General features: G+C 36.4%; 1 protein-coding gene across 4 annotated transcripts in view; it reads right to left on the bottom strand.

The window, feature by feature from the left end:
• The window catches only part of CNTNAP4 (contactin associated protein family member 4), a 269,620-nt gene that overhangs the window by 103,243 nt on the left and 141,711 nt on the right, over window positions 1-24,666 (bottom strand). For 3 of the 4 annotated variants that reach the window (XM_053608592.1, XM_053608584.1, XM_053608601.1), the window contains 2 exons: window positions 15,826-15,973; window positions 28-231 (listed from right to left, as the gene is read on the bottom strand). In XM_053608592.1, coding sequence (XP_053464567.1) covers window positions 28-231; window positions 15,826-15,973 — 352 coding nt within the window. Of the gene's footprint in view, window positions 1-27; window positions 232-15,825; window positions 15,974-24,666 lie in introns of those variants that run through there. The other variant, XM_053608608.1, reaches the window with a different exon arrangement.

Below are 24,666 nucleotides of genomic sequence, written 5' to 3'. Positions count from 1 at the left end.
GTCAAGCACGACACCAAAAAGCTTTACCTGAGTTAATAAGCAAAAAGAGTTTTCCTCCTCTCAATCGCAGTGTGATATGATCTCCACTTGGCCCTTCTCTGTGGAGTAGAATCCCATCACTCTGCACAGTTTTAAATTTCAAAGAAATTATATCTTTTACTGGGCTCAGGGATTTTTGATCAAATCGGTAGAGAAGGGAACTTTTTCCATCAAGATCAACCACTTCTGATCCTAGACACAAAGATACTAAAAGTCATTCTAAGGGTAAAATTATTTCCCATTAAATCAAACATTTTAAATGCACAACAGTGTGTGTGTGTGTGTATGGACAGAGAGAGAGAGCGCGCGCAATATGTAATGGGGTTACATCCCATCATAAGTGGAAAATATCTAAGTCAAAAATACTTTTAATACACTTAGCCCATCAAACATCAAGCTTAGCTTAGGCTACCTTAAACATGCTCAGAACACTTGCATTAGCCTACAATTGGAAAAATCATCTAACACAAAACCTTACCTTATAATAGAGTGGTGAACATTTCATATAATTTGTTGAATATTATACTAGAAGTGAAAACAGAATGATTGTATGGGTACTCAAAGTGTGGTTTCTACTTAATGCATAACTCTTCTGCATCATTACAAAGCAGAAAAATTGTAAATTGAGCCATCATAAGTCGGTATAGTTCATCTCCAGGCCAGTCATTATAAGGGAAAATACAAGCTACCCAATGTCTATTTCCTACTAACACATGGAGGCAATTACATTTTAGACTTTACTTACCTATTCACAAAATTTTTGACCTAGAAACACATTTTTAAATGTATTCCTATTTTTTTCTTATTATTAAAGCCGATTTCTCCTCATTCCATAAAAAAAGAGAATCAGGAAAAAAAGATTATAATTAGTATACATAAAATCATTTTGCATATTTTTAAATCAATATTTTTAATAGTATTCTTCAAAGATTGAAGTTAAATGGTATTTTGTCACAGAAAGAATGTTTCTGATATCTCAAAATTCTTTCATCCATGCCTTCTATTAAAGAGACCCACACACAAACATAAGCTCAGTCCAGACTCATCAAAAGCCACTGTGAGTGCTTTGCCACTTTGTCTTGTTTTATTATGTTTGTGGCTAAGTGGTAGTATTTAAGGGCAATGCTGTTTTCTGTCTTCTCAGGGGCGTTGTAGGAAAGACCTTGACTTAATGATATTGTAAGGTCTGTTCTGCTGCATTTGTGTCATAACTGGGACACTGTCATGTTTTTCAGCTTTCTGACAGTGTCTTATCTACTCATTGTCAAGATCACTCTTATTCAGTTCTTCTGAAAAAAAGATGCCGTGTTATACCCATAACATAACAATACATCTGTCAAAACCAGTTGTACCCTGAACAAGAGACACAAAAAAGAGCCAATAAAACTCAGAAATCCTAGCAGTATTTTCTATAATTCATAAGTCAAAGATTTTTTTAAGGCAATTACCCTTGAGACTGCATTTATGCAATAAATGAGAGGCTAGGGAAACCCAGTAAAATATGAAGCTATTTTTCAACTGATAAGCTGACTCCTTCCAGTCAACAAAATGACATTCCAGTTTACTCATCCTGTTTCATCAGACAAAATTATTACAGCTACTTGTATGCTCAAATATGCATTTCATCAGATTATCCATCATGTTTTATGTGAAATATCTGTATGCACGACCTCCCAAATTAGTTTTCAACCATTTTATGCAGCTATCTTTTCAAAATTCAGAAGTTTTATTTTTTTCACATTTTGCTAATGTTCTTACAAGAATTCATTCACCAAGCATATATGAATAAACATTGTATTCTGTAGAAGGAATAATGTTAACTGAACAATTATTCCTTGTTATATAGCTGAATGAATGTGCATGGTAAAAACACAACTGTGTCAAATACAAATAATGTGTCCTATGTTTATTAGATTACAATAAATTAAGAAAAATTCCAGTAAGACAGACTTTAAACACTGACACATTTGGAGCAATGCAGTTAGCTCTGCACTAATGTATCGCTTAAAGGCAACTACCATAGTAATGATTTTATTTTAGATAAAGACTATTTTTGGAATCAGCTACCAAGATAATTTTCCATTAAAGGTTTAGCCTGTGTTACTTTAGCCTACTAATTCTTTCCCCGCCTTTCCACTATTGTTATTATTACATTACAATGGTCATATTCATTTTCTGTGGCACCTAAAGCTTTTGTGCCTAGAATACTTCAATCAGCAAAATAAGTAGTAAAAAACATAGAAGAGAATTGATGCCTATATTAATGGAATATCGTTTTATCTCTTAAACTGAAGCTATTTGCCATTTTCTTCCCACTTTTACCTACTGTTGCCTTGCCTCACAGCTACATGACTGTGCAACTCCATGAATCCATCCAATAATAATTTATTTTACCCATCGTGTTTGAGGCACTGTGGCAGATGCTGAGATAAGAGAATATTCAACACAAACATGGCCCCTGCTCTTATGGTGCTTATATTTAGTGCAGACAGACAATATTTAACAAGTGAACAAATAAGTTCATGACACCATTCCGAGTGTAAGAGGCATTCTGATCCAGAGGAAGATACTTGGTATCACTTAAGATAGTTGAGAAAGGGCTCTCAGGTCTAGGAACCTGAGGCAAAGGCATTTCCTAATGGTCAGTCTTTCCATTCCATAGTCTTCAAGTCCAAAAACTTGTCCCCATGAACGGGGATTACTCTTTATGATATGAATATTTATGATAATTGGAAAGGTCTAGAAATTTCCCAACACTCTCCCTTTCACTGTTATAAAAGACAGCTCTTGTGAGAATTGCTGAGAAACTATAGTGACAGGAAATAATCTGATGCTTAGAAGGAGTGAGATGGGCTCACCTTGAAAAAAGGTCCTGAAAGGAAGAACGGGCGGAAGAAGGGCATGGACTGAAGTGCTGCATCACATCACAGATTTCATGTGTGTGTCAACACCCTTCAGAGAAGAAATGCTCAATTCTAATTCACAATTAGAATGTGAATATATCATCAGCATAGAAAAACTTCAAGTAACACACATACAATATCATACATAGACATGGAGTCTCGTGAAATTAAAAGAATTCTGGATGATTCTTAACACTATTATTTTAGATAGAACACTCACTTATGATAGTTCACTTTTTAAAAGTCATTTTTATAAAAAGTTATTCACACAAACATCTGATACATAAAAAATATACCATTTTACACAGTAATCACAAAGAAATGAGTTATGACACATAAAGTTAATGAAGTAAAAACCTGAAAAATCTAATCTTTTGTGAGAGAGAGAGTATTCAAATTCTAAATATCATTAGTACTTATCTCTCTAAGGCTGCTGGTGGGGGAGATAGATAAATGGTTTCTCTTGAAAGTGATCTTATCACTGTTACGAAAAATTAGGAAAACTGGAAATAAAGCAAAGAAATTATTCTCATCTTCTCAATATCATACTGGAATATTTTCTAACTGGTTAAAATTATTTACTTCAATGGGTGGTGCCTGTGGCTCAAAGGAGTAGGGCGCTGGCCCCATATGCCGGAGGTTCAAACCCAGCCCTGGCCAAAAACTGCAAAAAAAAAAAAAAAATTATTTACTTCTAGGTAAATTAATAAATTCTTATTTTACTATTTATTATTGATCAAGGCCAGATTATATAAAGCTACATGTTAATTTGTAGATTTTTGCCCAGGGGAGATGCAAATAACCTCTGTCTGGCAGAAAATATTTCCCCCAAGGTTATGGATGAAGGCCCTTTTAGACATTACTTCTTGTATACTCGCCTACTGATAATACTATTCCAACATTTTTCCTTGAATTCCCCATATACTCGGTCTCATGAATCTTCTTTGATCTTTTACCATCCTTCTGATTCTTCATTAATGAATTAAATACATCTTTGATCTGTACATATTCTATATTTGAATGAGTGTCATGTGTTTATGCTTTTGAAAACTTTAACAGTACTAACTTAAAAAGTACACTTGAACTTCACCTCACTGACTAGGAACGCAGTATTTCAAGGCTTATCCTTCACCAGTGATGTTCAGGGTGAGTTTATTTTTGATATTCAGCAAACATTCTCAGATTTTTGAAGTCTTAAAAAAGCACTGGCTATGCAAACACATTCTCATAAAAAAAAAATTCAAGGTGATTCATAGCAACACTTTTTATCTTAAAACTAATCCATAAAAGATGTAATACGAATGAATAAAGTTAATCAAATTAATCCAAATCAACATTTGTTTAGAAATACCAAAATACCATTATATTTAAATTAATAGTCAATATCACATTTGTTCCTATCTTTTGCCAAATACCTTTGGGAAAAGAATCTTGTGTACGGACTTGAGTTGTATAAACAGGAGAAGTGGAGGTATCAGAAAGTTGAATGAAAAAATGAGAAATCTGAAAATGAAATTTTAACAGTAGGACACATGTAATCCAAAGACATAGGGAGAGACTTGTTGCTTGATTCAAAGTAAGAATTATTTTTCTAACTGTGAATTTGCTCATTGGTATGCTTATTAGCTGAGGTTATCTTTTTAATGATAGAATTACTGAGATCAATAATGTGGCTCTGTCATACAATGGGCCACCATGGGGAGGACATGAACTCTAATTTTCTAGTAACAAGGCAAATTGTTGAAGAAGTTGAAACATTCTTCTCTTTTTAGCCTAGCCCCCATTCTGGCCGTTTGTAGTAGCTGATATTCCGGTTTAGCCTAGTGGTTAAGGCAACTAGTCAGTATGGGTCTGCAACCTCACTTTACCTTGGGCAAGTGGTTTGGATATTGTTTGTCTCCACCAAAACTCAGCTGAGATTCGATACCAAAGTGGTAGTGTTGGGAGGAGGGGCCAGCCGGGTGGGAGGTGTTCTTGTGTCTGGGGGTGCCCCCTAAGCATGGATGGCTGCTCTTCCCTTGATCCCCAACGAGTTCTCCCTCTCTTTAATGGCCTGGCTTGGTTCTCCCAGGAGTGGACCAGTCTCTAAGAGGGAAAATAGGTTGTGACAAAGCAGCAGCTCAGGCTCTGCCTCTGCAGGTGCCTCCTTCCCCTCCGCCTCCTCTGCCATGTTTTGACCCAGCACTAAAACTCTCCCCAGAAGTCAGCAGATGGAGGCACTGTGCTTCTGGAACTTGCCAGCCTGCAGAACCACAAGCTCAATAAATCTCCTTTATCAGTTTCCCAGCCTTGGGTATTCCGTTAGAGCAACACAAAATGGACTAAGACGGTTACCTATTATTGCTGTATAATAACCATAAACGCAGTTGCTTAAATCATCACAAATTTATTATCTTACAATTCTGAAATCCAGGAGTGCTGCAACCAAGGGTTGGCAGGAGCTGCTTGCCTTCTGAAGGCTCTTAAAAAAAAACCTCTTTCTTTGCCTTTTCTACCTTCCAGAGACCACTTGGCTCATAATACCTCCCTCCGTGTGAGCAATGTCAGCATCTTCAAATCAACCTCTCTCCCCCACTACTCCACCCTGTCCCCCATTTCTGTATTCATAGTCACATTTCTTTCCTCCTCCCACTTCCCCATTACAAGGATCCTTGAAATTACATTGAGTCCACCTGGATAAACCAGAATAATCTCCCCATCACAAGATCCTCAATTACATCTGCAAAGTGTCTTTGCATATTTATAGTGTAAGTAAATATATTTGGGGGACTAAGATCCTTGGTGAGGCACTATTCACTTTTTTATAACAGCCCAGTTACTTCTCCTCTTTTCCCCTGTACAATGAGAATAATAATAGCTTGTACATAATTAGCAACTCATAAATGTTAACAACAACTAATGCTATTATTTATTGTTAGAATATTGGGCAGGAAAAGAGGTATAGCAATAGCAAAAAATAGTTTAATGAATACTTTTTGGTATATTCGTGACTCTTTATAAAAAATAATGAAAATCTGAAGTGCACAAGAAATCCTTAATCATCAATGTCATTCTCAGGCTATGCAGCAAGAATGATTTCGAGGCCATCTGTGGGTTCTGTGGCTTTTTCTCTATCTGTCAGCTCCTGCCTGAGCTGACTCACCACAGCCATCGCCTGTGACCTGATTCCTCCTCAGTGAATACCTCCCTCTCAAATCTTCTCCTTTAGAGGAGAATCAAGGAAAAAAGAGACTCATAGAAATGACAGGCCCTACTCTCATTTCCGTTCTTCCAGTGACCCTGGATATGGTGTGCTTTTATTTACACGATGCAGAAATACAATCTCCCATAGAATTAAGAGCTTTGCAACAGAAAACATTCAAATATCTTTCAGGGAATTATGTCAGAGGTAGTATTGCTGAAACAAATGTACTCTTCCCTTCTGCTTACCACCAAATTTATGGCGAGCTTTCCATGAATATACTGGAAGACACAGAAGTGCATAGAAACAAAGAATGCTTTCTGGTTTTTTTAAAGAGCTTACAGTCAATTGGAGAACACACACGTTCCTGAGATGCGATTATTCGTGCCTGTGCTTGGAGCTTCGCTTCTGCATCAGGCTGGCCCCGACTGATTTCTACCGTATGTGCAGGAAGAGTCGATGGCTTCAGCCTCCACGCAGGGTATCAACTGAACTGCGGAAATGCTTTACCTTCTTGAGCAGCAACCTGTTCTTCTGCTCTGCGTATTCCACATGCACACACGCTGCTCACTGTACCGTAATCCGCCTCACCTGGTACCTGCCTCTTACCCTGTGTCCTGTGCCTCTCCGGATATTTGACGCTACTCAAAGTTTGAGGGCTTGTCACTTGAAAAAGCCATGTCCTCCCCACCTACCAAGTGGATTGCTAAGAAAAATATCCAAGAGCATGATTCCTAAAATTAAGCTCCACTGTCCAGCCATATTATAATCAACTGAGAAGAAACTCTTAGTATCTCCATAAACATTTAACATCCTGGGCTTGAGATGCTTGGAATTTTAACCTGGAACCCAGGAATATGGGTCCCTGACTAATTCTGAGGCACCTGACACCATGAAGGTTGCTTGACAAGAAAAACAAATAAGTTCCTAAATCTACTCTTTGAAAATAAATAACCTCACTGCACATTGAATTGTACCACGAGAAATGAATGTTTTATTTATTTATACTGTGGGTATTACTTAAAGGAAGTTGTGGAGGTGGTAGAGCTCTATCCCTGAAACATCCCAATCAACAAAATTGGTTCTGTGAGTTAAACTATGAATCATGGCATTATTGATGAGGTCAGATGACTAAAAAACTTAAAAGAGAAAAGCTGGAAAAGGAAATTCATGAACTTGGAAAACCAGTTTTTCAATAATGGAAGGTTAACTTTATTTGAAGGTCATAAAAGGGACACCGAGTGTTCTATTAATTCTTTGGGAATCACCTCAAAATATGAATAGAGCAAGAGTGTTACCTTCAAATATCAGAGAACAAATAATACAGATCTTTCATCAGCTGGAGAAAGGGCTGTGTGCCAAACCCCTCCTGGTTAAACATCAAGTCAGCCTTAAACGCTGATCATACTGTTTCTTTATTTGAAAATTATTGCCCATGAATTGCTAAACAGAGGTCCAATTTTGACTTCTAAGAAACACAAATCAGACCGAGTCCCTGTTAAACTGATACATAGTGAACTATTAAAGCAACAGCATGATGTACGAGCACTTGAGATCTGTATTGCTGGGTTTTTAAAGAAATGGAAAGGGGAGACCAAGTGCTCAAAAAATCAACAGGAAATAGGCTGCACTATTTTTGCATAATAGCATAAAAGAAGACAGATCATTTAGGGACTCTTAAGTTTAAAACGACTAAAATTAATACAGTAAAAAGGAAGAACGCACAGAAATCAAGTGCTGTATATAACCACAGGGAAAAGGTGACTTCGCTACTGTGGTTTTAAAGAGACTGAATGAAGGTCAACAACAACATACCAGGGGGTTATGAGAACAGACAGGATCACCGTCACTGAAATATCAGCCTAAATTAACCTTTAAATAGATTTAAAATTAGTAACATCTACTATGTCAAGGGCACTTGAATGCATCATTGGAGGACGTAAGTTGTATTTCCACCTCTAATGTTCATTTGTAATTTTTATAATGTCACAGAAGTCACTTAAATGCTTATTTGAAATATGTTGAGAATAAATCCAGCCTCTCATCCTACACAAAAATGCTGAAGTGATGAAATGCCAAGTATCAAAATGCCTCTTGACGTTTATTATTTTGTATACTAGTATTATCATTTTCATTATATCAATACTTGTAAATCTCATGTTTATTTTGTTATTTATTTTATATATTTTTGATATGTTATGTATTTTATATGTGTGTGAATGGAATACATTTGTAATTTTTACTATTTATTATTCAGTTTGCATAGCTAATCAGAGTTGTTCTGGATTCAACCACAGAACAAAGAGTTATTGATTGACTGTGCCAAGTGCTATGGGGGGAGGTGTTGGTGAATACATCTGTCCTCATGGGTCCTCCAATATGAAGAAGATGGCTTTCAAATCCTGCTGTGTGTACACATATCTTTACACGTGGTAAGGGAAGCATGAAAGGAAAGGACAAAGTTATAGGAGAGTTTTAAAGAGAATGATTTAAATCAGGGACACCATCTCTAAGGAAATGATATGTAAGCTGAGTAGGGGACTAGTGTTTAATGGAGGTCAGGAAAAGAGGAGAAAGTGAGAAAAGAAGGTGATGAATATGGGAGAGGATGGGGACAGTTGGAAGAGTGGGAAACACCGTGGAGGGTGGATTCTGATGGAGGAAGTAAATGGATATGGTCCATGGGAGGTGGACCTCGTCAAGGCTTGGTTCTATATTTTGTTGGGACAAGTCTATTTCGGTTTTGTCCTTAGCCCTGGGATATAACAATTGTTTCTCAGGTATAGTCTTTACTTCCAAAGCAATGTGGCATTTCATTTAACAAGTCCCTCTAAACAGGCTGCTCTTGAACTCTAACAGAGGTCTTCCCCCAGTAGGTAGCTTGGGCCCTTCCAGCTCCCAGCTCCTCTGATCTCCTAGGCTCCTTGGAATCTCATCGTAAGCATTAAATCCAGGAATCAGCCAAGGATTTGAAGGGAAGGTATTTGTAGGATCAGGGACCTTCCCTCTCAAACCTTTTTCTTTTGAATATTCCCTCTTCAATTTCCAGTCACTCTGGCAACCTTGAACTCTGACTTCCGACCTCCCCCAGTCTAGTAAACTCTGGCTACATTTTGCTTATCCTTGGGATTTTAGATGAGCATCTCATGGGGTTTGTCCCTCTGTTTTGAATAATCAAGCCCTCTCCAGTTTCTACCTGATTTTGAGTTGAACTGCAGAACTCTGAAGCAGGTTTGTAAAATACATTTTATCCAGCACTTGTAAGTGTAGTCCAGCAAAGGCCACACTGCCATAACTGACAGCCAAAAAGAAATCTTCTTGTGAACTTTTATAGTTACTTTGATCCATTAATTTATTTTTTGTGTGGGGGGAAATAAACACATTCTAATTCTATTATTCCCTCTTATTTATTATGTGAGTATTTCTTCGGAGAGAAATCCACTCTCTTCTACTTGATTACCCTGACTTACTGATCATACAGGAAAAGGAGGAGGAACGCTTGATGCTCTTCCTTCATTATCAGTTTTCAAAACGAGGAGCTGGATTGTCTCTCATCGGTGACCAATATGGCTTTTATTTTTTTATTATTATTATCATAAACCCATTTACTTAAACATATTTAATTAGTTTGAAAACTTGGCAGTTTTCACCCTTATTGGTGCTAAAACACTTCCATTTTTGGATCAGGGAGAGCCTCCTCATTTGGCCCTGAATTCTTTTGACAGGACACTCATGGGTTTTTCATCGTTTCCGTATTTGCCGGGACTATACTAGCTAACTTTATTTTAATTTGAATAGAACTCCACTTATCCTCAAATTAGGATCTTAAGACTATAAACTGTGCAAAGAATTAGAGAATGTACCCTCTTAGATTTTAGGGCAATCAGAATCTATCTTCTTTTTAAACTTTGACATTAAAATAGGATTCCTTGGCTACTGTATTATCTGATAAATGATCTAATGCAGGAATTGTCTCAATTTAGTCAAGCTTTTAGCAGTTAACACATGAGAGTTGCTCAGTAAATAGATCTTGAATTTAATTATAATTATTCTTCATAGTAAATCTAACACATTTACTGCTTTTCTTTTTTCTGCTAATCAGACACGTTGTATGAGAAATCAGTATCCTGAATAGACAAAATACTCTTATTAAGCATTCTTTCAGTGTTGTTGTTTTTTTTTTCTCACCCAGGTAAATATCCATTTTTCTCATGATACTTTCTTCTATTTCCTATTTATACATCTTCTGAACTAAAATCTACTCATGGTAGATATAAGTCCAACTTTCTATATTGTTTTACATTATAACATATACATTCTTATTTTTAAAAAGTTAACTTGAGTTTTATAATTATTGATGTATGTCCCATTTATTAAACACAACCCATAATTTTCTCTTAAGCACTTAAGTAACGAAACACAATAGTTTGACACTCCTGTGTGTTTACTCGGACCCAATCTCCTCGCTTCTCCCAGTGCCCTCTTCCTGATCTTTAACAGGTTGAATATGCCACTAGGATGATGAGGAAAGCATTGCTGGGGCTCCTCATTCATCCATTCCTCTGTCCAGGAGACTAATAACAGAAAAAAGACATCTGGCTGAATTGCATGCTGTAATTAGGAGAAGAAATGTTAGGTTGTTGTATGAGTGGGTGAAATCATCCCTGATCTAAATGTGGGATATCAAGGAAGCTGTCAAAACCAGTAATTTCTGTGTGGAGAAAAGAAAATGAGGAAGAGAGCTCCCTCAGCAGGAATGAAGGCTGGATATCTGGTGCCTGCTGCAGGCCTCATGCAAATGCCTTCAGCCTAGGAAAATCCTAAAATCATGTTAAAGAAAGTGAAATTGGTTCAGTTTGGCTTTACAGTTGGATGTTCTTCTTATTCTGCTGGGGATGAGGACGAGTAGACCATGGATCACAAAATCAGAGTATTTGTACAGGAATTAGAGAAAAGGAATTTAGAGATTATACTAAGGACAACTGCCTCAGCAACTTATCAGCAATTAAAGAACATCTCCTGTGGTTTAACTGCCACTTCCTAAGGGCATCTTGGAAACATTCACTTTCACCCAGTTATTTTCCTTCCCCTACCTTTGTTTACTTTTCTTTGAGACATTCAGTAAAGTAGTATTTCTTTATCATCAAACATTTTCTTTTCCTTTCTTTCTTCTACCAGTTATTTCTTTCTGGACATCTCTTCTCTAGATTTATAAACATGTTCACAGCTTCTATGGCAAAGATAACTGAAATTTATACTTTCTCTTTGATCCCATAAAATTTAGCTTCTATTTCTCTCATTACTCAGGGAAGACCTTCAAGTTTACTGACATAAAAGTAGAACATGCATTTTGATATGGATTTTCCATTCACTTGATGTTCCTTCATAACATGGCTCTAACTCGCTGGGGTAGAGGGCAATAAAATTACATGTGGTTCTCAGAATAGCTATTTTTTTGTTGTTGTTTGCAATAATCAGGGGACTGGCTTGCATCTATAACTTCAGTAAACACATGTTCTAGGCATGAGGGGGGCCGGGCATAAAAATGTTTATACTACCTAAAAAATAGAAGAAGAGACCTGCTTTTATAATGGTAAAAATGCATTTCCATTTTTCAAGTTGTGAATAGTTGTTCATACATAACACTTGATACTTTTTTTTTTATTGTTTGGGATTCACTGAAGGTACAAAGAATTTGGTTACACTGACTACATTTGTTGAATAAAGACTCTGTTATGTTTGTGTCCTGCCCCAAGAGGTGTGCGTCACACCATGACCCCCGTCCCCTCTCTCCTCCCCCCTCCCTGCTACCTCACTTTATACTTTTATAATTTACAGTGGTATAATAAGAGGAACATTTCATGATTTACTAAGAATGATGATATTTACATAAGTTTTAATTCTATATCTTCAACCCAAAAGCCTTGGAGTCCTCACCTTCCATATTTCAAAGGCACTTGAACCCCATGAGTCAACAATAGGATTAATCATATCTTTGTTCCCTTCTGGAATTTATTCTCCAGTGCCCACCCAAGTAAAGGATACCTCCTTCTAGATGGTTGTTCAAACATCAGATATAGTGACAGAGATCTCTTAATGCAATATGTGTAGAATAATTCGAATCGGCCTACCTCACTTTACTGAGAGCTGTTCTGTAGTTTGGGGCTCCGCTGCCACTTCCACAGACAAGAGCAAACGTCCTAATGAGCTACTGTGTCCAGATTTAACCCTCCAACCTATGTCCCTCATTTCAGTCTGAATGACCAACTCAAACACCATTCCACCCGCCCCCTTCCTTGTGCTTGACTGGGGTTCACTTCTCTCTAGACTATCCTCTCAGCTTCCCACATGACGCATCTGCCAGTCAGTTTCAAAACCTACTGCTGCAAACTTTCTTAAACTAATCTTGATTTATTAATCACTTCATCCCTCACACTCTATACTATTGCTACAATATTTTGCATTTAGTTTGTATAATTTTTCCCATGCCTATCTTTATTTTAAAAATATATTATTTCAGAATTTCTCCCTATAACCCATACCCACCAGAGTTCTCTTTTAGCAAAAGCCAATAAATACTTAAAAGGCGAATACATGGATGATTCACATAGTTGTCTAGAACACCGGCTCTAAAAAGTGATGGCTCTGATTCAATCAGGATAAAGTGCTTAATTTCTCTGCGGTCCACTTTCTTCCATGTCAGGAGATTCAGAGCACAGTTCTGACATGCACCACCTGAGTTAACGGTTCAGGCAAAGTCCACCCAAGAGTCACGTGAACCTGGTCAGGTGTGAAGGCACACACAGGAGAGGCTGGCGGGCTGCGTTCAATCCCCCAGGCCTTCCTCGGGCTCAGGTCACTAGACCTGGATGTCCTGTGGCTGCAATCCAGGGAAGAGAACCTGCCACCCACCCACACAGTCCCTCTTGCAGCAGGTGATGCTTGTGCTGGTAGCAACTGCAGCCCTTCCTGTGGAGGGTGGGGGAGCCAGTGGTCCCATCTATTCCCGTGCTGGGCAACCTAGAGCAAGCCATATGGCTCGTTTGGCAGACAATTCCGTTCGCGCCCTCTGACTCCAGCATACAACAGTATTAGTCATGGACTGTCTTCACTGTACTTTCAGGACTAAATCAGAAAATGCTCATTCTCTATAGTCTCTGTTCATAAGGATTTTTCAGTAAGTGATGGCTATACGGGATTATGCTCTAATAAATGAATATTTTGCAAGGCAGATGCTATGAATAACTGGAGAATGTGAGTATGGCTTGGTGTATTTGAGGGATTAAAGTTAATTTGATCAAATACATTCCCACAGGGTACTTATGCCCAACCCATCCTTGTGATATTTTCTGGTTATCTATGAGAATATTTTTTCCATTAAGTTTATTCCTTTTCTCTTTTAACAGTAATTCAAAATAATGCCTACATCATTTTACATTGATTCCAGTCATACCATTTTATTATATGTTTAAGATAATTTTAGTTTTCAGTACAGCTACTCCAATTATGAGTCCATATGAAAAGAGAAGACTGACTACGTATGTGGACAGTTGTGGACAGTGTGCTCACCCGAAAGACAGAAAATGAAGTCACAGCAAAAAGAACGCTCCACAGAGTTGCAGATCCAGAAAAGCAGGAGACATCTGAGTTGTCACATGGCAGAAGAGAACTCAGGACCAAAGCAGTGCTACCATAAGGACATTGTAAGTGGTGCTTTAGTTTCAGCAAAACATCAGTAGTCTCATTAAAATAATGTTGAGTTTACATCCTAGATCAAATGCATACTAAGTGCGTGGTATTGGACTAGTTTAATTTTTCTAAGATCCAGTTTCCTCTCTAATAAATGTGTAGTTTTGAAAATTAGACTATGTCTGTAAAACACTATATGTGATACACAGCACACATGCTAAGATTGTTAGTTATTATTAGGCTGTGATGAATAATTTGCGAGGTGGATGCACTAAATAAGTAGAGAATGGAACTTTCCACTCTATCCTTAGAGCAATAAGTAGGAAGCATTTTAAAATCTTTGTTTCTAATTGTCCATCATGTGGCATGAGTTTTGCTAAACTCTTTGATCCAAGCACAAATAACATTGACTGTCCAGGTTCATAGAATTTTTTTTAAATAATGATTTTAGTGAAATGGGATAGGGTAAAGCAAGCAGCTCACACGGAACAGCTAAGCTTGATCACTGAGGCCAAGAAGGCCAGCAGTTAGCCAGGCAGATGGTGAGAAGTAAGCTGCTCACTGACTGCCATCCAAGAGCTGGAGGGAGCCTGAGCCTGAGCCTGAGCCTGGAGCTCAGCAGACCTGGCTGCAAACTCAGCTCTGCCGCTTCCCACCTGTGTGGCTTCAGCAAGTCAACCTCTATGAGCTTTAGCTTTCTCATTTACAAGGCAGAGAAATGAAGTAGTTAGCTAATAATATTTAGCTGGGCTATTTTGAGGAATCATAAATATATGTTTAATATAGTACATATGATAAGCACATAAGCAAAATATGCTATTTCTAAAGTTATAGAAATTAAGGCTATTAATATTAGTGCTATTCCTATAAACATCATATTAATACTATTATTACTTTAAGGCCTAGACGGAACGGGTTTTTTTGATTATGTTGAATGAAGGAGATGGGTACTGGGAACACCACTAAACAACACAAGGAGACCCTTACAAACAGCACAACATGGTCATTCTGCCTGACACTCTAGACAACTCCACCAAGCCACTTGACCTCTTTATGACACTTACATAAATAAAGTAAACCAGAACCTAACTGGGCTTCATCACAAAGTTAATAGACTAAGTGTGAACAAAAGCTCTAGTGTGAAAAAAATAAATGTTTACTAGAGGAAAAGTGGTATACTGAAATTGAACAGTACTGATTCCTTTTCAGATTTTTCCATGTACTCGTCATGAGGCTCAGAGCAGACTGCTGAATCTCTCCAAACCTTAGACTGTTCAAATGATAACTGTAGCTCAGATTAACTAAGTCATTATTCTATAACAAAATAAAAGAGTATCTAACAGGATGATGTGGCTTGAGGTGGACTATCTATAACTCTTGTGTCCCTTCCCCACAATAACATATAATAAAATGCTTCATTAAGAGGAGACTAAGTGAATTCTGTGGTTTCTATCTCTTTATGTGAAAGTATTTCAAATACATTTTATATTCTAGCAGAGGTCTTTACCTTTTCTATTAATTTATGCTGAGAGCATAGCATGTTTAAAAGTGAATTACATGGCATATTATTTTTAGGTTAGAGAGAAAAACATTTTTTTGGTTTCATAACAGGTGACTGATTATACTAAATGGAACACTGTCTCTTTTACTAAATTCAGGGTGCCTAAATGAAGCATCATTAAATGCAACCCATGGGGTGAAAGCTCTAGTATTTAAAGTTAGGATCCAGTCAATAATATTAGATCGGAATAGACGCATTAACATACATCTATAAATATGTATCTACCTCTATATCTATCTACATATAAAGTGCTTCCTTCTCTGAATTAAAATGTTAAAGTTAAACACTGAAGTCAATATTGGTATATATAGGCATCAAATAAAAGCTTTTTGCAAAATCATTCTTGCTCTTTTATCTCTTTATATGGCTAAAAAGTCAATTTCAGTTTGCAGTTTGGCTTTTAAAACACCTCCTTTGATATCTGTCAGTGTGTTGGATAAACAAACACTTACTATATGCACATCCAAACACCTCGATGCGCATTCCGATTCTGCCCTTGGGGTTCCATTCTACAGGGATGAAGCGTAGAAATCTGGCTTTGATAGAAGGCTGGAGTCTATAGTACACAACACTGTCTGCATTTGCATTTCCTGAAAAACCCTAAAGAAAAGAGACAAAAGTTAATGTATCTGGAGAATACCTTTTTTTAATTTGTCACCTATACTATCTATGAGATTTTATACTATGAAAAATACTACTTTAAGAAAACGCATTAACAACTCATAGTATTTCTCTATTCACAAAACTTACTGCCGCCTCAACTTTTCTTTATTAAGAGTAGTTTAAATTCCACCATCCCCATTAAGCCAACGTTCAACTAGGATACCCCCAATAAAGATGGCTTCTGTACAGCATAGATTAAACTTAAAAGTGTGCCGTGTCTGTGCTTGCAAATGGCACGAAATAAAATTGAGAAAATATCCTTCCAGTATTGAAAAACTGAGTCAGCGAAGAAGTTTCTCAGATCCCAGATGAATAAGTAAAGTTATGGCATTTCAGTGGTTTCACCTTTTCAACTCATTCATTAACACAAAGAAAAGTACCACCCAACATTCAGTTCAAAAATACACTTTGATAACAGGTTGTTAAACTTCATCAGTATATTGCCAGATATACATGTTTGAAATTGTTAAGGGGAATTGGAGACAATAATAATTTGGGAAGACCCGTAATTAGACTTCCAGACTATAGAATTCAAAAGTTAGACCGAGCTTGAGAATGATGCTAAACCAGCACAGTCAAATTGCAGATATTCGTAAAACCATTACACAGTGGAGTTATGTTTCTTCCACAATATCAGAATGTGTCTCCCTAACACAGGGCTGACCTGCAAAACCCACATTCCACAGCACCTGACATCTAATGAGCTTTGATCTCCTCCTCCACAACTCACCGTAAGACTTTGTATATGGAGAAGTCAGCTTGAAGCAACTGTTCTCAATAACTCACACGACGTTTTTGTTCTCCTCCTCCTTCTTCTATTCCTCCTTTCTTTCAAAATCAGGGATGATGCTACTACACGTGCAGGGTCGTGAGAGGTTCCTTTGCCATGACTGGATCAACCAGTAATGTCAACCTCACGCGGGCAAATACATTAGCAACACCAGTACCCCGAGAATCTGTTCCTTTGCCTGCTCTGCTTTTCTTTTTAATTTACACATATCCCTTCACTAGCATTTGGCAAAGTATTTTCTAATCTAATTTTTAAAAGATCAGGTGTTTTATGGGCAAATTAATTTGATTCCCCTCATCAATCAATCCTCCACCTCTTGCCTCTACCCTACCACTACCCCAATACACCTAATTTTCAGGCTCACACACAGAGGCACATGTGTGATTACACCTCTAAGTTATACCCCAAATCTGGGCATCTCTCTCCATCTCAACTATGACCCCACCCCACTCCAGTTCAACAAAGATCTCAACAGAACTACCTTGAAAGCCTCTTCCTGGTCTTTTTTTTTTTTTAATTCTTTTTTTCCCTGCCACGACCTCCAATATTTTCCACTTTGAACAGACGGTATGATTTTTAAAGGCAGATTAAACTATAGCAGTTCCATCACTTTCTTTAGCTCTGAGAACAACACACACAGTCTTTGGGAACATGTTCCATTACAGCTGAACCACATTAGAGCTCCTTGAACCAGCAAAGCTCAGTCCTGCTTCGGGCCTTTGAACCAGTAGTTCTTCTCAAAGTTCTTCCCTCAAATCCTTGCACAACCAGCAAATCTTATCATTTCAAGGTTTGGGTATATAATACACCAAAGAGGTTTAACGTGCTTCAACCATAATGGAGGATGTTGCCAAAGACTGTGTGTGTTTGGATAAGGCCCTTTTGATCAGTTTCTAAAGTAGTGAACCTGTCCCTGGCACCCCCCGCATTGTATAAGCCTATCTTTTTTTCTTTATATGTGCTATCATGTTTCAAACTCATTCCTTTGCTTAGGAAACTTTCCTCAACTTGCACTGGAGATTTTTTTTATTTTTACCATAATAGTTGATAAAGGAATGCATTAATATTAATGTTTCTTTCTCTTTTTTAAAAATAAAAATTTTACTACATGAACATTTATGTCTTCCACTTAAAAGATTCTGAACTTTAGTGTATGTCAGAATTACTTGAGGTGCTTTTTAGAAATGCACATTTCTGAGTTCCCCATCTTATGCACTAAATCTATGGGTGGGGCCCTGGAATTTGCATTTCTAATCCATGCCAAGCTAATTTTGTGTCTTTGTCTCACTCTTTCTACATTACTCTGGTTTGTGGGTATCCTTTTTCACTCCCTATTTTATTTCAAGTCTTTTCAGAGAGGGAAAAGGCTTCAGAAGATTTCACTAAGACTAACCTCCGAAGAGAGAAATAACTTGTACCTTAGTCCATTCGAGCTCTTATTAAAAAGTGTCATAAATTGAGCAGCTTGTAAACAACAGAAATGTACTTCTTATAGTTCAGGAGACCGAAGGGGCTGGCAGACTCACTGTGTGCTGAGGCCACTTCCTTGTTCACAGAACGCCACCTGCTTGCTGTGCTCTCACACTGTAGAAGGTGAACGAGCTTCTTTGGGCCTCTTTTATGAGATATCTAATTCCACTGGCAAAAAAAGCCCTCTTGACCCAGTCACCCCCCAAAGGCCCCACTTCCACTGTCATTTCCTTAGGGGTTAAGTAAGATTTCACTGCATGAAGTTTGGGGCGGGGGACACAAACATTCAGATCATAGCAAGCAGCAAATGAATTCTATGCTATCAGTTTAAATGTTTTCAACATGAAAGTTTGTGGCTCGGTGTCAGACACAGCAGAAATGTATTAGGTAGCTTTAATATTTGTATCAACCCTGTGAAGTAGTTATTTTTGGACCCACTTTACAACTTAGGAAAATGAACATTTTGGAGGTTATGTGCCTAAAGTCACATGCTAGAAAGTGGCAGAGCAAGGATTTAATTCTAGGCTTTTCTAACTCCAAAGCCCATAATTTAGCTAAGCCATCAAAAGACATCATTTCAACAGAACATGAAAGCAAACAACCTGCCCTAGAGGAAATTTAATATTTTATCTGAAGATTTTTCCCTTTTTATATTAAAAACCTTTTACACATTTGAGAATAATGCAACTTAGGTTATTGCTGAACTGGGACTCAAGCTCTACCAGTTCACTTTTATGGACAAAAAGATTATTCTCTTAAACTTAACATTATGTGAAAATTATTGGAGCTGAATGAAAATAAATGATGGATGTTCAGTAATCAATAAGACTCATATATAATTAGTAACATCTTAATACACAGAATATAAAGAAATATGTCATCATATTATCAAATACATTAAATATCTATAAGTGAACTTAAGTTTTGCTGCTAAACACCAAACAACCTTAATTGAATTTTTCTTTTCTTTTGTACTTGATGATTTTCAAACTCAATGAGGTGTTGTTCATAGATGGTTTAGAAATGTATTCTAACTAAAATAATTTATAGAGTTAATGAATTAATGTTTCTCATAGGATTTTAAATATTTCAAAGGTGATTCTAAAGTTTATGCAGAAGCATAATAGCACTAATTTATATTTTAAATATTAATTGAGCAACTCCCATATGAAAGCCAAGAAGTATAAAGGGAGATGTCTATATGGTAATTCACAAGAATTACCTAATTACCTGATATTCTCTAAAATATCACTGCAATAAATCAGAAACATGGGACCAGTTATACACTGTTACATAGCAAACTCTGTAATTACATGTAAGTCAATCCATCCCCAGCAAAAAAAAAGCAGCAGAACCAGTAAAAATTCAACACAACAAACAGACAGGCAAGCATGAAAATTCATTACTATTCATTACTGACCTCTCTTACTACAAGAATACTGGTGACATACAACTCATTTTGACACAGTGACATCCAAGATACTAAATAAATAGTAGCAACCTGCTGTCAAGTAGAATTCACTTTTTTATTTTATGATCTCAGGTATACATCTTTAGTAAGTGTGCCTCCCAAAAGGTTGTCTAGTAAAGAAAAGTACAAAGGAAAAACAAATAAAAATAAGAACTACTGAAAAGTGGGACATTAGCTAATATAAGCCTAGATTAAAATACCTCACAAACATCTGTTGAACAAGGTACTGCAACTGTATCTTAAAAAGTCGATTTGATCTTGAATGTGAATGTAATTCATTTATTATGAAAGAGAACTATCAATGAGAATCCAGGAATCAAATTAGAATGTTAAGTTTTGATCTGTGTATATTATAAACCTCAATTTGAAAAATAAAAGAGAAATTTATTAATAGAAAATCAGTCCTTATCACTCTCCAGAAAAAACGTTCATCATTTTAAAAATATTTATTTGAAAGAATATCAAATTATTGATAACAGTTCAGGGAGAACCTATATGTCGGACATTCTATTAGAATTTATGATCTGAATTCTTAAGACAGGAATATCAAATGGGAAGAAGAGAAAAAGCACGTGAAAGATGCAACCTTGGCTGCAGTCTGTTAACTGTTATTGACACCCAGCAATAAGTTGTTATATGAAAGACACATGGTCAAGGCATAAAGCCTGCATTCATATTAGACTATTCTATGTACAATTTTGAGGAAGAGTAAATTTTTATTGAAATAGAAAATAACTTATAACCATAAAAAGTCATTTAATGGTAGTGCTCAACTAGAACACTGGACAACTCTCCTTCTGGAATGAAATAAAGGAATGGAAATGGTCAAAAGACAATAAAACAATTAAACCTCCAAGACCTAGCAGAAGAAAACCCAGAGACGTATTACCTGCATTCAAGGCTCTGTCTCCTTAGAGGAGAGACATGTTCCTAGAGACAAGACACAGAGCTGAGCAGGTGATTTTGCAGAGCAGATTACACAGGATTTGGGACATTTTAATTCCAAATCCCACAAAAATGACAATACATTATAGGCTCCTGCACATTTTGTGTCAGAATTTAGAGGAACTACAATTCAGGAAAAATGACAATCGAGAGATAGGTAGCCTCTCATAGAAATTAAAGGTCAGTTTCTCACCTTTTCAATCTGCAAAATTATAGTAAGGTAGTCAGAGAGATTTAGCCATCCTTGTTGCTTTGCAGAAGTAAATGAAATTACACTCTGTTGAAGATACCTTTCTAGGCTTCAAATTATCAGTTTAGTTTTTCTTATACAATGTCTTACGCACAATAGAAAACAGAAACACAGGAATGTTTATAATCTTGAATATATATCCACATATTGGATACACTACTCATCTCAGTGAAAAATCATCAGTCTACACTGTATAAGAAAAAAACTAAACAACCTAAAAAATCAATGGCTTATCTTAGACCCACAGAGAACTGTACTTTCATAGTGCTAGGGAATTAATTGTGCCCCCTAAAAATTCACATGTTGAAGCCTGAACCCCAATGTCATGGTATTAGGACATGGAGCCTTTCAGAAATATTTAGATTTAGAGAAGGTCATGAAGATGGGGTCTTCATGAGGGAATTAGTGCCCTTCTGAGAACAGAAAGAGAGATCAGACTTCTCTTTCTCTGTCCACTACGTGAGGACACAACAGAAAGGAACTGTCTGCTAACAACAAAGAGGGCCCTAACCAGGAACAGAACTGACCAGCTCCTCCATCTTAGACTTCCTCATCTTCAAAACTGTGAGAAATAAATATCTGTTGCTTAACCCACCCAGTCTTTAGAGTAGTTCATGTTAGTTTCAATGCCTCATGGTTTATATAATTGTATTTATTTGGTCCTCCTTTTTACTTAAGGAAGTCTCCATGTATTTGACAATAATCTTAGTTAAAAGCAGAAGTTTCTTGTGAGATTATATAAAAAAATTGGTATCTATGTAAAAATGAAAATTTAACTTACCAAATATTCATAATATAGCAAAGGTGGTATTTAAGGAAAATCTGTAGCATTACATGGACATATTAGAAGAAAATGATGATCCTAATAATCTAAAATTCCATCTTAGGTCATTAAAGAATATAAAGCAATGTAAATCTAAAGTAAGCAGAAGGAAAGAAAAGAAAGGGCATAAATTAACAAAATTAAAATGGGAAAATATTAGGTAAAATCAACAAAACCAAAAGTTATATTCTTTAAATTTACTCGGATTGACAAACATTTAGTTCTTCTATCCAAAAAAAGAGTGAGAAAGACCCAGATTATCCATCCCACAAGAGAAAGTTACTGATACAAAACATTAGGATACCCACAGAAGAATGAACGAAGAATAGTTGTTAAGACATTAGAAAAAAATACAGTAAATTAAAATCAAGAATGCAAAACAATGAACACCAAGATTGAAAACAACAAAAATGAAGTAAATAATAAATATAAATCAAAGTCAAGAAAACACGTAAGTTGGTTTTTGGAAAGGACATTTAAATTAATGAAACCCAGCTAGGATTGATTTGAGAAAGGAAAAAAAAAAAAAAAAAAAGCACAGATAGCCCATATTGGGAATGTGAAAGAGCACCTTACTATGCTCCAACACACATCAGAATAATAATGAGAATATTCTGAATGGGTTTTGCCAACAATTTTACAAATTTAGATAAAATGAACAAATTCCAAACAACTTACCAAAATAAATGAGAATAGAAAAACTGATTGGCCTATATTTGTTAGAGAAATTAAAGACATAATTTAAACAAATACACCCACACAGAAAATTTCAGTCCCTGATGTCTTCCCCAGTGAATTCTTCAAGACATTTAAGGATAAAAGAACACTGATCTTAAGCAGGCATCTCCAAAGTCTAGAAAAACAAGAATGCTTCCCACCCTATTGTGTGAGGTCAGCGTAACCTTGATATTAAAATCTGACAAGGGGCTGGATGCTGTCTCACATCTATAAACCCAGCACTTTAGGAAGCCAAAGGGGAGGATCACTTAAGGCTGGGAATAGGCAACAATAGCAAAACTCTATATGTACAAAAAATTAAAAAAAAAAAATAGCCAGACATAGTGGTGCATACCTGCAGCCCCAGCCAACCCAGAGGCTGTGGTGGGAGGGTTAGTTGAGCCCGAGAGTTTGAGGTCACAGCAAACAATGATCAAGACACCACATCCCAGCCTGGGTGGCAAACTGAGACCCTGTCTCTTAAAGAAAAAAGAAAACAAACAAACAAAAAACTGACAAGGCATTTGCAAGAAGGAAAATAAAAGCCAATCTTACTCATGAACTAAAATCCAAAAATTCTTTTAAAATAGTTACAGAATGATTCTACAACATAGAAATATAGAAAGTTTATTTCAGCAATGCAAGTCTTGCTTAATATTCAAAATCGTTCAATGTAATTCATCACACTGAAGACTGTGTGGTCTTTGAACACATACAGAAAAGTTTGATCAAATTTAGTATCTCCACATGATTAAAACTCTTAGCCAAGTAGGCAATTTCTAAATCCATAAAGCGTATCTACAAAAATCTTGTAAGAAACATCACTAGTAATAGGAAATGTTGAGAGCTGCTTTAAGTTTGTGAATGAGACAAGTATGTTCTGTAGAATCTTTTATTCAACATCTCCTGAAATTCTAACAAGTGCAATAAGGCTAGAGAAACATTTAACAGGTAGTATAATATTGGAAAGGAAGAAATAGAGATTTAGATTTAGAGAAGGTCATGAAGATGGGGCCCTCATGAGGGAATTAGTGCCCTTCTGAGAACAGAAAGACAGATCAGACTTCTCTTTCTTTATTTTTAGGTTGCACGATTATGTATGTAGAAATTGTTTAAAAATCTATAAAATTAGTTTAGCAAGTCTGCTGGATAAAAGTCTCTACATAAAAATGAATGAAACACCTATATACAAGCAAAGAGAAAGTGAAAATTCCAAATGACACTATTTACATTACCATCAAACTGTATTATTTACCCATAAAAAACTAATAAAACGTACTTAGTTTCTCTACATAGAAAATTAGAAAATTTTATTGAAACTTTAAAAGGCTCACAGTGGAAGATTCAATATTGAAAATATGTCAATTCCCCCCCAATTAATAAAGAGGCCCAATCAAAATCGAGGCAGAGTTTGTGTGTGCACACCACCCATGTACAAATTACAAGCTAGTAATAAATATTATGTGGAAATGTAAAGGAAAAGAAATCACCAAGATAATCCTTAAAAAAAAAAAAGTTGGAGGTTTTTTTCTTCGTTTTTACTTATTTTTTTTTGTTTTTACTGGATATTAAGTCTTACTACAAAAAGTAAGAGAATGTCATATTAAAAGATTTCTTAAACAGACCCCTGGAACAGAATAGAGAATCTGGAAACAGATTCAATAGGTATGGAGAGTGGATTTTTGACAATGTTGCAATGTACAGCAGTGCGGAGAAAAATAACTCCTTTAAATACATGGTGCTATATCAGAGGGATGTCTATAATGGGGAAATAAAAGAAAGAAAAGAAACACATTTTAAACGAACCATATGAAGAAGTGAATTCCAGGAAGTTTGCAGACATACATGTAAAGCAAAATAATACTTACTAGGGGATAACATAGCTGAATATCTTCATGAGGAGCAAAAAGATTTTTTTTTTTTATTGTTAAATCATAGCTGTGTACATTAGTGCAATCAAGGGGTACAATGTGCTGGTTTCATATACAATCTGAAATATTCTCATCAAACTGTTCAACGTAGCCTTCATGGCATTTTCTTAGTTATTACATGTAGACATTTGTATTCTGCATTTAATAAGTTTTGCCTGTACCCATTATAAGATGCACCATAGGTGTGACCCCACCCATTTCCCTCCCTCCACCATAACCTCCCCCCTCCCTTC

This window comes from Nycticebus coucang, chromosome 2 (assembly GCF_027406575.1).
Source record: "Nycticebus coucang isolate mNycCou1 chromosome 2, mNycCou1.pri, whole genome shotgun sequence".
Lineage (NCBI taxonomy): Eukaryota > Metazoa > Chordata > Mammalia > Primates > Lorisidae > Nycticebus > Nycticebus coucang.
The sequence above is the reverse complement of the archived record's forward strand: the minus strand, read 5'-3'. Positions and strand labels throughout refer to the sequence as shown.